We start from the raw sequence: 16,652 nt of genomic DNA, 5'->3' as shown, positions 1-16,652 counted from the left end.
GGCCCTGCTTCCCCATCCACTCCCGCACAGCGACACCGCCCCCCTCCATACTGCCGTGCTCCTTCCCGGCTGCGCTGCTTGTGCAGCCCACAGGCCACCCCACAGGCCCCTGCTCCTCGGAAATGAGACGGATGAGACGTCAGCAGACATGGGGCTGAACTCCACGCTCTCCCCTGCCACCGCCCCGATCCCGCTGTGCCACGCAGGGCCTTCGGAGCGGCTCATCCTGTTTTGAGAAACAAAGCGCAAAGCATTTTCATTCTTTATTTTACAAAAATAAACCAGTTTTGCCCTGGTACTCTATGGCCCCCAACGTTCCCCTCCGCCCCTGCTTCCGTTCCTCTGCCCGGAGCTCCCGCCGCCGCACGCCGCAGCCAGCCGCTCGCACGGGGGCTGCCCGTGCCCACGCTCCCGCGGAGTCCCCAAGCAAGCACCAGGGAAGGGGTTGGTGCCCTTTTGCGAACGCTCCTCTTCCCAGGATCCAAGCTGGAAACTGCCCGAAGATGCCTCCTGGTGGCCCTGCCATTTCTGCACGGGGAACAAGTCTTGGACAAAGTCACTCAGAGTACACACTGTGAGAAGGGCCGTCTGTCTGTCTGTCCCTCTCCGGATGGAAAAGCGAGCCCCGCGAGGTTGCTTCTTGGCCGCCCCACCGGCTGGCTCAGTGCTGGAAGCGCGGGGAGCTGATGTGGGGCTGGTGGAAGGAGTGTGTGGCGTAAAGCACCTCTGGGGGCGGCGGCGGGGGCGACGCCAGGATGGAGCAGAGCGGTTCGTGGGAGCTCAGCACCGAGGTGAAGTGCTTCATCTCCTCCGTCAGCTGCCGGATCTCCCGGCGCAGGGCCGCGTTCTGCCTCTCCAGGTCTTCGCTCTCCTGGGGAGACAAAAACGGCGGGGCTTCCTCAGCTACAGGCATGGGTGGGGATGGAGGGAGCAGGGAGGCCCTGGGGTGCAGTGTGGTACCCGGATATTGTGCGTGGGGGTTGTAGGAGCTGCCCCACATCAGAACACACGGCAGCATCGCGAGCCGCAGCCCTCCCTGACCCCCCATCTCCTTGCAGGAGGCGCCCACCAGCACCCCACCAGCAGGACGGGAGCAGGCGGAGGAGGTGGCCGTGCCGGGGCTGGGGTCCCGCACCCGCACCTCTCGGCCCAGCAGTTTCCAAAATGACAAGTTTCCGGCAAATTCTACCCCGAGCAGCGGCTGGGCAAACCCCCCTCCTCCAGCCGGCCGGGTGCGGGCGCGGGTGCAGGCGCGATGCTGGCGGCCCCGCCGCACTCCCCGGCCCCGGCTTACGAGAAGTGACTGGGGTGTGCGCCCGCCCAGGCTTTCTCGCTCCCTCTCACGCACACGCACGCCGTCGTCCGCTTCCCGGGCCGCCCGGCCGGGGGGAGGGCGCGCTGAATAACCGCCGTCTTTAACCAGAAAACCACCTGCCACAGGAAACCTGTCATTGCCCTGGAAAGAAAAGACTCACTGCTTCCTGCTAGCAGCCGGGGAAACCAGCGGCCCGGCGGGGAGGAGGGGGAGACGCTTGAGTCAGAAGAAAAGAGAAACCGAGGCCTGAGAAGAACCGAAGTATTGCTGCTGTTAATGAGGATAACAACAAAGGGCCTAATGGTGATGCTCGGCCCTGCCTCGAGGAGCAAATCACAGCCTTCGCTACCCAGAGGCAGCTGGCTCCAGGCTGGAGCATCCCAGGCACCGGCAGCCGTGGGGCGGGCAGGACCAAAGGAGACAGGGAAGACTCAGTGTTGGGCTCCACAAATTCAACCAAAAGCAGGACCCAGGGCTCCGAGGCCCTGGAGAGCTGCACCAGGTCCCTGGCAAAGCAAAGCTGTTGCCCCTCCACCGTCATGCTGGCTTTTGGAGGTTCGTGCTCTCTATGCACAGGGTAAAATGCGGCTACAGCACCAAACGAGCATCTCTGGGACGTGACAAAATGCTTTGGAAATCATGACTGACGTCAAACGTGGGAGCTGACGGGAATCACCCGGGGGCCAGGAGCCCCAGCCTCCCGCTGACTCATTCCCCTCAAAACACAAGCTGGGAGCCCTGGGCAGGCGGAGATGCTGGCTCCTGCAGAACCACCACAGCCCAGGCTCTTCCGGGCAGGACTGCACCAGAGAGGCACGGCCCACGGTGCTTCTGCAGTGGTGTCCCTGCCTCCCGCCCCTGGGGAAGGAAGGAGTCTGTGCTGTTGGTGGCATCTGAGCACCTCTTAGCTCATGACAAAGTGGTTTGTTGTCTGCCCTGAGAAGAGTGGCTCAGTTATTGGTACACAGCAAGTCAGGATTTTCCTGAGGGAAGACGAGCCCATATCCAGCTCTAGGACGGCCTTGGACAGAGCACCAGCCCCAAGGAAAGGGTCTCCCTCCATCCCTCTCAGGCACGGTCTCCCAGAGCCATCGCTGCTAACAGTCAGCCCAGAGCCGTGCCTGCTCTAGCATGACCAGCAGCTGCTCAGGAAAGAGTGAAATCTCAGCTGTAAACCCACCTGCGAGCATGGAGTGAGGGCACGATGTAAGGGGAAAGCTCAGGGCCAACTTCTCAAGAATCCATCCCGAAAATGGGGATTTGGGGAATACGAAGACTGCTAAGTCAAAGGATGTTTTTCTGAACACCAGCCTGACTGTCACATTTCAAGGGGCAGCCAAGCCCTGTGCAGGGATGCAAACGGTCTCTGCCCACTGCAGGCTGCACGTTCTGCATCCTGCTCACCAACGGCCCAAAACGCACGGGATTGCACCTAGCAAAGTGCAAAGTGCCCGGCCCTGTGCCCTGACACTGCCCGCGCACACACAGAGCAAGAAGTGGCCATCCCTCCCGAAATGCAGCCTCCTAATCCTTCACGCTGGGAACAGCCACCAGGGTTACCGTGGTGCCACAGGAGGAGAATAGGATAGTGGGGGTGAAACCGCAGCAGGGAAAATCCATGCCGTGCAAGAGGAACAGCCCCCAGGTACTGCACAGTGCTCAGATGTAGGAAGGGATGCAAGTCCTGCCACAGGGACATTTTAAATATTACAAAATGATTAATGTTTATTTATCTACGCGGTGTGGTGCCTCAGAAAACAGATCGGGGCAATGCGCGTTCAGCTCTGCACTGCACCTTCCTCCATACCAAGGGACACAAAGTGCCACCGTCTCAGAAGGGCGTCCCTGTGCACTATGGCATTGCTGTGTGGGTGATGGCATGAAGCACAAACGCAGTGAGCGCCAGCCCGGGTGAGCCCAAATGTTTGAAGAGCTTCTGGCTGAGCCAGTCGGGAGAGGTTTGGAGAGGAAATTGGTAATGTCAGACTGAGAGATTAGTCTTGTTATTGATACTAAACCGCCTGCTAAACTGAGGACTTCGGCGGCAATCCCCCTTTCTGACGGGTGGTGACGACAGGACCTGCCAGGCATGAATCCTGGCAGCAGACCTGTGTCTGCCAGAGAGGACACCCATGGGGATGGGGGGAACGGTACCAGTGACACAGGACGAGTCACTGTGACATCGGGTGGATGAACGGGAGGATTTCGCTCTGGACCTGCTGAAGGAGGACTGTGCCCAGGCATCTGGGGGGAGAAAACCTGCCCACGCTGGGGCTGTGTGCTCTCAGCGACGGCGCTGCCGCCAACATCCTGCCCTGGCCCCCCTGTTCCTGCCCGCGCTGAGCACTTCTCCAAGTCCCCAGGGTGAAAGCATGTTGTGCCCGGTGTGAGCCCTCAGCGCCGGGGACGGGGAAGGACAGGAGCGCTCACCAAGTGCAGTGTGTCTGCTTTCTGGGTCTGCCGCAGGCGGCTCTTCTGGGCAGCAATGCGGTTCTTCTCCCTCCTCTGGACTTTCCTCATGTCATCAGAAGAGTCCTAGGGAAACACGAGGCATGGGAATGAGTGCGACGTTCTCTCCCCGCTCCTGCTGGGCAGGAGGAGGGGAAGGGGACACAGCAGGTAACATTGTTGAAGCACAGGACATGGGACACATCCCCAGCTAAAGCCCTGCCCCAGGGACATGTGAAGCTCTTGGCATCCCAGATGCCAGGAGGGGCAAAGCTGATCCCCTAACCTTCCTGGCACAGCTGTTTGATGACCACTGTCCCTTCAACCAAGACACTGGCCTGGGATGTGGCTTGAGGGACCTCTCTCCAGAAGAGAGACAATTTGAATTCCTTGCCCAGAAAACCTTTTTGTTCCCCGCCTCCCTGCAGGGATATGGCACTGCAGTCCTTCCAGCTCTTGGCTAAAGCATCTTTCCAGATTCAGCCTGTGCTTTCCTCCTTCCATCCCTGCAGGTCCCAACCCCTCTCCATCACCCTTCTCCCTCAGCCTTTACTTTAAGGGTTTTGCAGACCCTTACGGCGTGGCGCGGCTCCCTAAGACACTGCATGTTTAACTAGGCAGGCTCCAAGCTTTTGCCTTTTCCCCAGCTCTCCTTCGCTCCAGCTCTCCTGTCTCTGTGCTTGCTCTTTTCTGCAGCCCCTCGGCAGCAATGCCTGCAGCGCTTCCAAGCCCCTCGGGCAGAGGGGAGCTGGGTTTCCCGGCGCCAGGTCACGAGCTCCGTGCAGCAGCCCTTCTCTGCTCAGATCTGGTCCTGCTGCTGCCTTCTGACAGTTAAAACCGTCATACAGACTCTTTCATCTTCTATTTTCATATGGTACTGCCTCTTTTGTGGACTCTCTAACATTCACATCACTGCTCCCCCACAGGACTACGAAACTCAGCCACAAAATTTATCTTCCCAGCCCATCAGTCTGTCCACATCCTCTCCCCCCCTCCACCCCGCCCAAGATCTTTTCTCTTCTTTGAACTTAACCGTTTTATCCTTGCCTTCATTGCCCTGCCAGCTCCTCAGCTGCAGCAGCTCCCAAGTCCTGCACCAAGCCCGGTCCCTAGCCCTTAGCAGCCTCTGTGCTCCATCCCCTTCTCCACCAGGAGGCATCCCCATCGCGGGCTGCAAGCCCCAAAGCACCTGCCCTGATCATCCCTGAGATTCCTGAGCAAAGTCTTGGGTAGGTGCTCGTGGTGTCAGCCCTAGGCAGATGGCAAACGATCGCTATAATAAAGCTGAGCCAGAAAAGGCGATGGAAGTTCTGTTAGCAGCGGGGCTTTGCCCGGTCCCTGAGCGCTGTGCGGGGCAGGGGGAAGCAGGCAGGTCCCCCAGTGCCACCTGCTCCAGCGAGGCCAGACTCCCCAGAGCACCAGCACCCTGCTCACCGCCTCCCGCCCAGCACCCAGCACAGGGCCCACGGTGCCCAGGGGTCCCAGCACCCCCTCGTCTTGTCCTTGGCCCAGCCCCAGCTCTCGGGGCTCCCTCTCCGCTCGGCGGGCGCTGCTCCCGGCTCAGCCCCGCATCCCGCTCTCCCCGCCGCCGTTCCTAGAAAGCCCCACCACAGCTCACGGTGCAGATGCCGGGGCTGGTACACTTCCTCCCGGCCACCCAGGGCCACCTGCCCTCCCTGGAGGCCAGCAGGGGAGAGCTGGGGAAGGCTCCCTGCTTACCTGCTTGCTGGGAGGGGGAGACTGGCTGGAGCTGCTGGAGTCGCTGCTGTCGGAGCTGTGGGGCATGGCTCCCGTCTCTGGCTCCCAGGGCCTCTTCAGCTTCCTTTATGCTCACGGTGTGCCCGGCTTCTCTCTTTCCCCCTTGCTTTGTCCCCTGTCCTCCTCTGCCTGCCCTGGGATGCTCGCTGGCCTCCCTGTGCGAGCCCGTCCCGGAGGCACGCTGTCCTCCTGCCCCGCGCTCTGCTACTTTCTCTGCTCTCCGCTCAGAGCTCTGCACCTTCCCTTTAGGTCTCAGGCCTCCTGTGGTTTCTCAGAACCTAGGGGATGTAAGCTGAAAGTCACGTGGCCGGAAACTTTAAGGCGAAGAAGAAAAGTTACAGAAGAAGAAGAAGAAGAAAAAAAAAAAAAGGCAGAAAAAAAAGCACATCTGGGAAAAACGAGCTTCAAAATAGCCTGAAAAACCCCCGAAAAACACCTTCAAGCGGTAGAAAAACAGCGAGATGGGTTTTCTCCGAGACAAACAGCAGAGATGTAAAGGGAAGAAAAGCCCCGGCCCTGGCTGGGAAAGTGGGACCCTCAAAGGAGGGCAGCGCGGAGGAGGTGGTGCCGGGAGCCCCAGAAACTCCAGGGGCAGGAGGAACAGTGCGCCCCGGCTGGTCCAGCGCCACCCCGGCCCCTTCGGGAAGTCCCTGGGCAGCCTTCCCCATCCTGCAGCCCACCCGCCCCGTCCCACCACCCCCAGCAGGTCCCAGGAGGAGACCAGCACCCTCAGCAGGCACCAGTGGCTTGTGTGTGCGCGGTGATCAAGGCCCACCTAAGAAGAAAGGCTTGGGATGGAAGAACGTTTGGGCCGTTTTTGGGAGGAGTGTAACGGCCCTGTGGGGCCAGCAGCTAAGCCTGAGACATAGTTCTCACTCCACACCTCAGTATGAGCATGCCCGTACTCCACGAGCCTGTCGTGTACGGGTCTGGTTCCCTCCTGTCCTCCTCTAGCCCCCTCTATCACAGCAGGCAGCGCAAGGCGGACAGGACTATGGGAAGATGGAAACACGCTGCGGGCACTCAGCCTGGGGCACGGCGCCTTATTTCTCCCCTGGTCTGTAACGGCGGTAACTCGCCGCTGCGGAAAGCAGCGATTCCCAGTTCCCACTTACTGGTGTTTCAGTTGAGTTCCTCCCACTTTCTGACCAGGAATGCTACAGCCCAAACTGCTGCCCAGCCCGCTGCTGTGCCTCCAGCCCCAGCAGCCCACAGTTTAGAAGCACAGAGTGGTTTGGGTTGGGAGGGACCTTAAAGCCCATCCAGCTCCAACCCCCTGCCATGGGCAGGGACACCTCCCACGAGACCAGGTTGCCCAAGGCCCCATCCAGCCTGGCCTTGAGCTCCTCCAGGGATGGGGCAGCCGCAGCTGCTCTGGGCAGCCTGTGCCAGTGCCTCACCACCCTCAGTGGTTCGGGGAAGCCACCTGGCCTAGCTCCAGGGGCACAACCGCTCGGCTTTAGCTATGCCCATGTCCTGCTTCAGAAACGCCCTGTGGCACCGATGCACTACCCTTGGCCCTATTACCTGAACATCTCACAGCCCCGAAGGATTTTTCTCTCAGTGTGCTGCAGGGAAATGCTGGGATCCACCCCCCCCTGGTGCAGAGGCACAGCCCCTGCTTGCAAACGTGGGCTTTGCTTGCCCAGCAGGACCCCGCTCCCTGCCGTGCTGCCTCTCCCAGAGCTCCTCAGAGCCCAGGAGCGGGGCAACGCAGGGTGCTGGTGAGAAGAGGGGTGAGCAGGGCAGTGAATTCGGGGCTGCCAAGCTGCTGGCTGGCAGCTGAACCATTGAACCATCCATCTGCTCGCTGCATCGCTACACTTCCTCTGAACCCTGCAACCCCACACGGCACTTCCTTTCCAGGAAGCAGACCGTTGGATTCCCGCTGTCCCGAGGAAACCCATGCTCCTCCGGCGCTGAGCAGACCTCACGGACCGCCTCGGCTCCCAGCCACCACCGCTCGGGCATCAGCGGCTTCTTCGAGCCCTCCTCAAGGGCTCTACAAGCTGTTGTTGCTCAGGGCAGGATGGAGGGAGCTCCTTCCTCGAGGAGAAATGTCCTTGTTCCATCGTTGGGCAAATAAGCTTAATCCCCTCCTCTGGCATCTAGCAGTCCCAGCGGCAGAGAGGTGACAGCAGGCAGCGTCAGCAGGACACGGCCCCGGGAAGCTGGGTGTCCAGGTGGGCAGCCTGCACAAAGCTGGCCCCGACTTTTCTGCAGGGAAAGCCTGTTTGATCCGCAAGAGGAAGGTCTGGAGCTGTGCCACAGCCCGCTCTTAGCTGGGCTTTTATGGACAGCCTGGGGCTGATGGAGAAATCCCAGCTGATAGTCTGCTGTCCCAGCCCAGGCTCTGCCCTGCTGGTGGGGGCGGCTCAGGAGCCAGAGTCCTAATCCCCGAGCCTCATTTAGGCGACTAAATGTACACTGTGAATAGCATCCCCTGACTTTCTCTCTGGGATCATTGAGGTTTCTTGATCGTAATCGCAGCAGCTGTGAAATCGTTATCAGCAGCACTGGAAAAGCTTATAAGGGTTAGGTCACTGCCGTGGCAGCAGATCTACAGAGCAGGGATAATTCTCAGAGGAGTTTAGGGGAAGGGAAGGGCCACCCAGTTCTGCATCGGTCCCTTGTGAACAGCAGCGGACCCTGCCGAAGGGATCCCAAGGGATCTCAGGGTGTGCAGGCGATGCCAGGCCAGAGTGCACGACCTCGAATGCCGGAGAAATGGTTTGGCAGCAGCAAGGTGCAGTTCAGCAAGAACAAATGCAAATGCAAAGTGACACGAGGTGTATGTAGAAGAACTGGGGAATAACCGGCCAGGCAGCAGAATGGCAGGGAAATATCCGGGGGTTGCAGAGCATCACAGATCGCATCTGGGGGTGCAGGATGCGAGGGGGCGACGGCTCCTCCCAAGCCCTGGAGCAGAAAAGCCCAGAGGAAAACAATACAAGGGGTGAACACACCGAAATCCTGTGCTAAGAGGAAGGAGTGAAGACGTTGGGTCTGTTTAGCCTAGAAAAGAGAAGTCTTGGGGGCGGGCAGGGGGCGGGGGAGGAAGGAGCCGTCTTTGATATGTTGTAATGGAAAGAGTGGTCAGCTGTTTTCTGTGCAGCCACATCGGGCTTCAACAGCAGCGAGGAAGATTCAGGTCAGAGGTTTGAAATAGGTTAGGGTTGGGAAGGGCTGTTCAGGAAAGTTATTCTGTCCCCTTTGCGTGAATTAGCAAGGAAAAAACCTCTGTCAGAAAGGGTCCAGGTTTAATCCTGCCTCTGTACGATGGGCTAGAGAGACATTTCCAGAGTTTAAATAAGGAGACCTATTAAAAATAATAATAATAAAGCTGGTAAGAGAGCAGAATCAGCCCTTAACTGCAGCCAGTCCCTGCATCCTGCCTGTGCACACAGGAGAGAAAGCTGCAGCTGCAGCTTCCCCATAAACCTACCGCTCCAGCCCTCCCACCTGCTGCAGGCTTCAGCAGCAGCGTTCAAACTGCATCTCACCTCGTCCCTCTCACTCACCTTTTTTGCATGAACATTTAGTGAATAGTGCTATTTAAAAATCCAGCCTAAAGAAGCTGTCAACTTCAGCCTCCTGTAAACCACCGAGGTTGCTTCTGCTTCGTGTGTAACATTTTATGCAAATACTTTCTGACAATATTTGGACAATCGCAACAATTTGCATATCATTCCCCATACGTGCTCAAAGACTCTTGTGTAGGATACAGTACTGATAAGAGACGAGGAGTGAATGGTGGTGCTGAATGAAGTCCTTGCTCTTCTAGCAGACAAGATCCTGCTGCATCCCCTTCTGGTAGCACACGTTGGTCCTCTCTGCACCATGGGAGGCTTCCGCAGCTGGCGGGAAAGCTTCTCTCCATCCCCGGGGCTTTTTATATCATGCTGGGCTCCACAACTGCATGATCCACAAAGGTTCCTTCCCTGGCATTGCTACATTACCTTTATCACTGTCCTGTGGTCAGATCCTGCTTCAGCATCCTGCTTTTCGCTTTCTCCGCAGACCCCTTCTAGGGTCCATCACTCCAGCATCTGAGTGCCTCAGCACTGTGAATGAAGTTGTTTTCTCAGCCACCTTTCCAGGTGAGGGGGTAGAGCTATCCCTGTTTCACCACTGTGAAACACAAGACAAAGAGGGATTTAGGTCATTAGTACTCTTTAATTTTAGACACACAGTTTTAACCAACTAGAATCTAATTCTTCAGTGTTTTGGGCTTTATACAGTAATTCATTTAACCAACCCCCAGCTCCCAATGTCTGCGACTGCAGGTGCAACCTTTTAGCTCTTCTGTAACCCAGACCTGGCAAATGAGGAACAAGTGGCTGCTCCTGTGAAAGACTTGCTTGTGCAGCTCACCGAGTTACTCTGAGGCAGACGCGGCTCTCCAGGGAGGCACTAAGGGCCTGCCCAGGAAACCTTCTTTCTTTCCGCAGGCCCTTGCTTTCTTGCCTGGTAGCAGCTTTCCGGCCCTGGTAAGAAAGGAGGCAGCCCAGTGGGCCAGCTCTTCGTTCCCTCCGGCTGCGGTCCAGCCTGGGTGATGAAGAGGTGGCCATCCAAGGCAAAAAGCAGGAGGTGATCGTATGTGCAAGATATCTGACACTAGGTTGCCCAGGCAAAGCCATTTCTGGCAATTTCTAGCTCCTCAGTACTCATCTATGCCACTTTCATGATTATTATTTTTTTAAACGTCATTAGTACTCTTCTGGTGTGTCACTGTCTATGTGTCAAAAGGAGCAAACCATAGAAAGAAAACTCCGAATGTGTTCCCTAGTGGAGAGGGGAATGCCGCTGGCAGAGCCTCAGGCTCAAGATAGAGATAATTGGTGTTCGCCCCAGGCTGCTGAGGGGGTCAGCCACAGTCTGCCATCCTGTACATACCATCGGGTTGGGTAATTAATTGAGCAACCTCTAATCAGTTCCTGGCAAGGACTTGCTCAGGAGCAAGCTCAGATGTACGCGTACCTGACTCTCCAGGTCTGCAGATCCCAAACCCTGGCAGAGTGCTGACAAAACAAGGCTGAACATTCTCCCGTGGCCTCCTTCACAGGCCCTGGTCCATTTCTGGCTGGGAATGGGCCTGACTGCCCAGCCTGGCTGGATGAGCGTGCCCTGGGGGCTCCGAAAGGCCTCACATGCAGATGCCGCTGGTAGAGCAGGGCTTCTCTGCTTCCGCCGCGCAGGGCCGAGCCCACCGGCAGAACTATCCAAGCGCATGGACGCGGCGTGCGCGGGGCCGCAGATGTTGTCTGACGGTTTGACTCATCTCGGTGGCAGTCTCGTTTGGCGATGATGGGGAAGGCCCAAAGAGGAAGGGCAGTGACCCGTTTAACCAGAATGGCTGATCCACCCATGGGCACGCTTACCGGTGCTGGCAGGGGGCCGCAGCCCCAGCTTCCTTCGTGTGTTTCCAGGCCACGCGAGGCCAGCAGGCCTTCCCCACCGCCGTGGCAGCAGGACCTCAACTTGGACCTGTGCTGGTGCTACAGCACGTCCAGCCACAGAGACCAAATAGCCAATGTTTTGCTCCCGTGGGATGGCTGCAACCTAAGGGGTGTCTGCTGCTGCCATGCCCCGTGGTGTGGGGGCAGAGGGGTGAATGCATGGCTCATCTCCCAAATTAATGCATGGCTCTTGAGTGTATTACTTGGCTGCTGCATGACTCTATTTGGAGAAAAGCGTTCGTCAGCGCCACCCGTCACCATAAGATATGTCCAGCCCTCCCAAGGACTGGGCTCAACTTCCCTAGGGCATGTCCCTGCAGATAGACTCAAGCCACCCCTCTCAGCAGAAGCTGATGAAATGGCACAACTGCTCATAGCCTGCTCCCGTCCCAACAGTAGCTGCTCTGCTTTTGGCTTAGGGGCCGGATACGCCACTTCTCCCTCTCTGCCCCCATTTCTCAGGGCCTCGTCCCCAGCAGTGCCTGGGAGGTGGGACGAGGGAGTGGGGCCGCAGCCTCAGCCCTGCCTGCAGTGGTGTCATGAGTCCCTGGCACGAGGGGCCCTTGATGCCCCCAACAACCCCAACTGTGGCCTCAAAGAGGGGACAGGAAAAGGCAGAACCACCTTCCCCTGAATCCCAAAGCCATGCCATTCCAAGAGCCATGCCATTTTCCAATTTTTTTTAGTCAAAGCCTTTGACCTGAGCTGTGGGCATCCTTGTTTTCCATGAGCACGTTATCCTTCGTGAGCCCTCTGCAATGGCTGGCCGGCAGGCACCTTGTCCACCTGTGCAAAGCAGTTCGTTGCTCTGTAAGAAGCGTGTCAGTTTGCCAGCTTGAAATGAGTTGTCTTTCCATTTCTTTGAACATCTTGTGAGGGGGTGAACAGAGGAACAGACTTATCTCTAAGCCAGGCATTGCTCTGTACATCTCTATCACACGGCATTTCACTAGTTTCCACTCTAAACTGCTGGGACTTTTAGTCTCCGCATAGGGAAATTTCCCTACACCCCTGATTTAGGTCAGCACCCATCTTTGGAGGTCTCCCGTTTTCGCAGCAGGGCAACCAGAAGCAAACGCAGCACCCGAGGCGAGGTGTCCCACAGCCATCTACACTAGCATTATAAAATGGCACATGTGCTCTTCCATCCCGTTCTTCAGGTACCTTTCCTCTTTCCCCACTGCCGTGCAGCTGGGTGGGCATCCACTGAGTTTGGAGCACAGGCTGGCATCCTTTCATGCTCTCACTGAGCTACAAGCCACCAGTCCCCAGCCACGGAGCAGCCCCAGCACGTGGAGGCCTTTGGGCAGAGAGATGTGCCCGTGGTGCATCCCAGGTGGCCAGGCCCAGCATGGTAGTACCCAGTGCTGCTCCTAAAGTCCCATGCACATCAGCCGGCGAGCTGGCAGTGTGGCTTGAAGCCACATTTAACCCACATTTAAACCACTGCTGCAGAACTTGGCACCTTGGCTCATTCAGACACATGCAACAGCTGTGGGCTAGAAGTGATGCACGCTTTGGGTCACTTCGGTAACAGGGAAGGCCTTCACCGAAGAAGAGGGATGCCTCACTCTGTAGGTGACTACGTAATCATGTCAGTGACTCTGCCTGGCACCCACAGGGCTTGCCTGTGTTGCAGGACCCCTCATCCACACACTGCGAGGCACCCGCTGATGCCCACAGACTCGCTCCTGCACAAGCTCGCTGGCCTACAGCATTCAACAGCACCTCACAGCGAGATGTCGGCAGCAACCAGGCAGCTGGCGTTAGCCTACCCAGAGGCTCCACCAGCTCTGGGAGCCCACGGGCCTGCGCCAAAGCCTCGCTGCCCCTGGCCTCACCTGCTCCAGCAGATTTCCAGCGGATCTGCCTGGCCTGGGAGGTGCTGCTGGAATTGGGGTGCTGGCGGAGCAGCCACAGGAACTGCAGCGTCAGGAGTCAGGACTTCCCCTGACAGCGCCACAGATGACAACTCAGCAAGTTCATTCTGCAGAAACTAGATAACATCAGCGCAAGGTGGTGGTTACTGGCAAAGGATCCGTTCCTGAAGCTTCATCTGAGACGTGACAGGCGGCAGCGAAACCTCGCTGTCACACAGACACAAAGTGTGCTTTTGCTTCGAGCCACGCAGGCTTCTGGAAGCAGCGCCTGGCTGGTACATCATGGGTGCTCCCTCTCGCGGGGCTGGGACTGTCCCCTTGCTCCTGGAGAAGCCAGAGATGAAGAAACAAACAAACGCCCAGAGGCAGTGGAGAGCCAGGCAGTATTTCCAGACCTGGAGAAGCAGCAGGAGGGTTTTCTCATTGCTCTGCAGCCATCCTGGTGGCACTTGACCCTTTCCCGGCTGCTGGCCCTGCTGCCAGCCATGGGCTGCGCTGGTGCCACGCAGAGCACGCTGGCACCCCTGATCATGAAAGCAGTTTCCGTGGCTCTTGGTAAATATCAAGGCTGGGGATTTTCAGGGGTTGTTTTCCAGCAAGATGAATAGAAGAGCCAATAGAGAGAAAGATAAGTGAATACCTGCTGGCCTTGGCTCATAATGAAACGAGAGTGGCAGGTCACTGGCAAAGGTCAGCTGATAACATGTACCGCATGTCATGGACCCTCAGGTCCTGCCAAGATGGGCAGAGGAGGTGAGTTTTTCAAACACAGGATGAGAGCAATGCTATCAAAAACTGCAAAGTAATGGCCTGCGAGCCTGCTCTGCCCAAGGGGCGCTGGTGGGGCGGTTGCCCTTGGTGGGAGAGAGCCCTGCAGGCACGGGTGCCAGGGCAGGGGATGGGGAGAGGGCGAGAGGAGGAGGAAGGGGAGGGAGCCATGAGCAAGCTTTGGACTGCTCGACTGTCCTGGGATGGTTGCAAGAGGGAGGGGTGAGGAGCTGGTGGGCTTGCAATACTGGGGAAACTGGGGTTCTGCTGCCCAGGAGAAGAAGGGAGGCAGGCAGACGGTGCGAAGCACTCACACCGACCCCCAGCCCATCACCCCAGCACTGCCTCAGGCCTGATGCGCTGGGTCAGAGCAGCACTCACCTTCCCCTTTGGGCAGGGGGAAGAGGCGAGAGAGGCTTTGCCGTGGGGCACCAGGGAGATGGAGGCAGGAAACGTGGTCGGGCTCATCCACCTGGGCTTCAGACAAAATCTGGGGTCGGGCCCTGGGGACAGCTCCTGCTTGCACTGGGCAAGGTGGGCCCACTCGCAGCCTGGCCGAGGCCCCCCAGGAGCAGGAGGTGTGCGGCGCTGTGGCCGTGCAGCTCCTCCTGCTGGTGGCAGCGCCCGAGAGGCCACCAGGAGGGAGGCCCATGGCCTCTGGCAGCGCTGGCTCAGGGCCCTGGGTGCCATCCGCCCTGCAAGTGGGTGGATGGGTGGCCTTTGAGACGTGGCCTTTGTGTTTTCTAAGTAAGTCCCACATCATCGGCCTTTGTGCGAAGAGCGCCGTGGGACACAGGTGGGAGGACATCGCCACCGTTTTGCCTTGGGTTCAGGAGCACCACGCTGGTACGGAGCCACTGGTGAGAGTGCTGGGCTCCTCCGAGGTGCAGTCACAGATGGGGCTGCATGTGCATCCCTGGTGGTCTCTGTTCCTAATGAGGGAAAGGTGACAAGAAAAAACATAAATAATTCAAGCTGTGCCCCCAAAGAGCTGATGCAGGACTGCAGAGCCCCGTGCAGCAGCCACTCATCTCACCTCCTTGTGGTGTGACAGGGATTCTGCCCAAATTTCTTTGACTCCATTCAGTCCCTTAGCTGTCGGCAGCCTCCACGGCCCCTCTGAGGGGGTGGCTTCTCCCTGTGCCCCCTGGCATGGCCGAGCTGTCAGCAGCATCCAGAGCCCCACCGCCAGCTCCAGGATCCACCACTACGCTGCTGCTGCCTTTGCTGGCTGCTTTCAGTGTGCTTGGTTTCAAAGGGCATCTTACATTTCTCTTCGAAGCCAGCTGTTTTCATAGCAGGAAGTTTTACTGCAGCGTAGCTGTTTGCCAGAGGAGGGCCATTGCCTGCACCCATGGCGCTGCCAGGGCTGCTGAAGGTGTGTGGCGGGTGGGTGAGCGTCACGGCAGGTCTCCACGTGAGGATGAGCACACGGGCTGTCCAGGAGAGCAAAAAGCATGAGGTGCCTGTGGCTGGACCATCCGATGCCCCACTGACCAGCAAAGAGGAAACTGATACTTGCAGGGGTCTGGAAATTCCTTACCTTGTACACTCTGCAGAGGGAAATAAAGTCCCAAAGAGAGAAGCAGGCCCAGGAAGTGCTCTGCATCCTTTCGGCAGAGCTCGATGAGAAGCGCCACATTCCTCAGAATTATCCAGACTGGCTCCAGACAGCAGCAAGAAGTGGGTCAGGTCGGAGCCACCACGGCAGGGCAGCAGGAAGCAGGGAAGGAAAGCTGTCCGGCTGCCGAGGGCTGCACAGCAGGCGGCGGGAGCCAGGCCCCACACTGCTTTTCTTCACCAGCTTTGTTTCAGATCCCTTCCCTGCACAGCCCTCTAGCACACCTCTGCCAACAAATCCTCCCATGGCAATAATTTGGCTGTGACAGATCCAACATATTTCACACTAAATAAGGCAGCTGGCAGCATTCTGGGAGGTCCCAAAGACAGAAGTTATAGAAAGGGAGGGGAAATCCAGGAAGACAGTGTGGGACAGGCAGAAGACCAATGTAATATATCACTGGAGGCTAGGGGGTAGAAGAGGAGCCTGCAGAGATAAACACGCATTTGAGAAGCAGCCATGCTCAGGGAAGACCTCCTCCCATGCTATTACCACATTTAGGGCAAACTCATCCTGTCCCCACCACCACGTCAGTGTTACTGGCTGGAATGTGCATCTGTACCAGATGCTGAAAGCTTCTTTCACTCACAGTTCGCATCAAAGTCACTTCATCCGCACTGGGTATGACACCAGGCTGGGAGATGACTGGGTTCACCACTGCCCCATGAGACATGTGAGACACCACGGCCCAGCGGTGTCCCATGTGTGAGACGGGGCCTGCCTACCCCACACTGAGGTACCTTCCCGCTGCCTGTGGATGTAAGGCTCAGAAACACACCAATGTAGGGACAGGGCTTGGTTATACACATGGGGATGTCCTTTCAATCCCAGCAACCCCTTTAGTCCTAGCACCTCAACATTGCCCAGCTGACTATCTTCTGAACCTGCACATCCCTGTGCCTGGCACTGGCTGATGCCCAGGGCAGGGGTCACCTTTCCCAGAACATCAGTCAGGGGCAGGGCTGGGACCCAGAGGAGGCCCAGTGGTCTTATACCTCCTTCCATGAAAGGGATCACCACCACCGTGACATTGCAACAGCTCCCCTACCTTTTGTCTTCTTTCCGAGGAGTTCAAGCTGCTGCACTCCTGCTGAATCCAGAAGGAAAAGGCAAGGTGACCTCCCGTGTCTCACACCTCCGCGCTTTCAGCCAGCAAGTCGTGCCCTACCTGCCCTGTTAGGTGCAGCACTGAGCTGCTTCCTGATTGACAACGCTCAGAGCCACCTCCAAGGCTCTCAGCTTCCCCAGGATGAACTCCTCTACTAACACAGAGAGGCAGCAAGACGGTCCTGGAACCATCTTCCCAGTCCTGGTCAGCCAGAGGACACGCAGCACAGCCAGAAACCCAGCAGCTGCTGCCACGATGCCAAGCTCCAGTCAGAGCCCACCACGGCCTGGCCCAG

The 16,652-nt window shown here is 57.8% G+C and overlaps 1 protein-coding gene across 1 annotated transcript; it reads right to left on the bottom strand.

The window, feature by feature from the left end:
* Positions 1-244: 244 nt before the first annotated feature.
* Positions 245-16,535, bottom strand: BATF (basic leucine zipper ATF-like transcription factor). The gene is made up of 3 exons (XM_083839756.1): positions 5,483-16,535; positions 3,746-3,850; positions 245-871 (listed from the first exon to the last, which is right to left on the bottom strand). Exons 1-3 carry the CDS (start codon positions 5,546-5,548, stop codon positions 662-664), a joined length of 381 nt encoding a protein of 126 aa, XP_083695882.1. The 5' UTR covers positions 5,549-16,535; the 3' UTR covers positions 245-661.
* Positions 16,536-16,652: the final 117 nt, after the last annotated feature.

The sequence above is a fragment of the Anser anser genome (genome assembly GCF_964211835.1).
Source record: "Anser anser genome assembly, chromosome: 5".
NCBI classification, from domain to species: domain Eukaryota; kingdom Metazoa; phylum Chordata; class Aves; order Anseriformes; family Anatidae; genus Anser; species Anser anser.
The sequence above is the reverse complement of the archived record's forward strand: the minus strand, read 5'-3'. Positions and strand labels throughout refer to the sequence as shown.

Bases quoted from the DNA above. Each gene is read 5' to 3' on its own strand.
- BATF (XM_083839756.1), bottom strand. From the start codon at position 5,548: ATGCCCCACAGCTCCGACAGCAGCGACTCCAGCAGCTCCAGCCAGTCT. The intron at 3,851-5,482 runs GTAAGCAGGGAG...GTGTTTCCCTAG, and splicing joins CTCCCCCTCCCAGCAAGCAG to GACTCTTCTGATGACATGAG. The intron at 872-3,745 runs GTGAGCGCTCCT...TTGTCTCCCCAG, and splicing joins AAGCAGACACACTGCACTTG to GAGAGCGAAGACCTGGAGAG.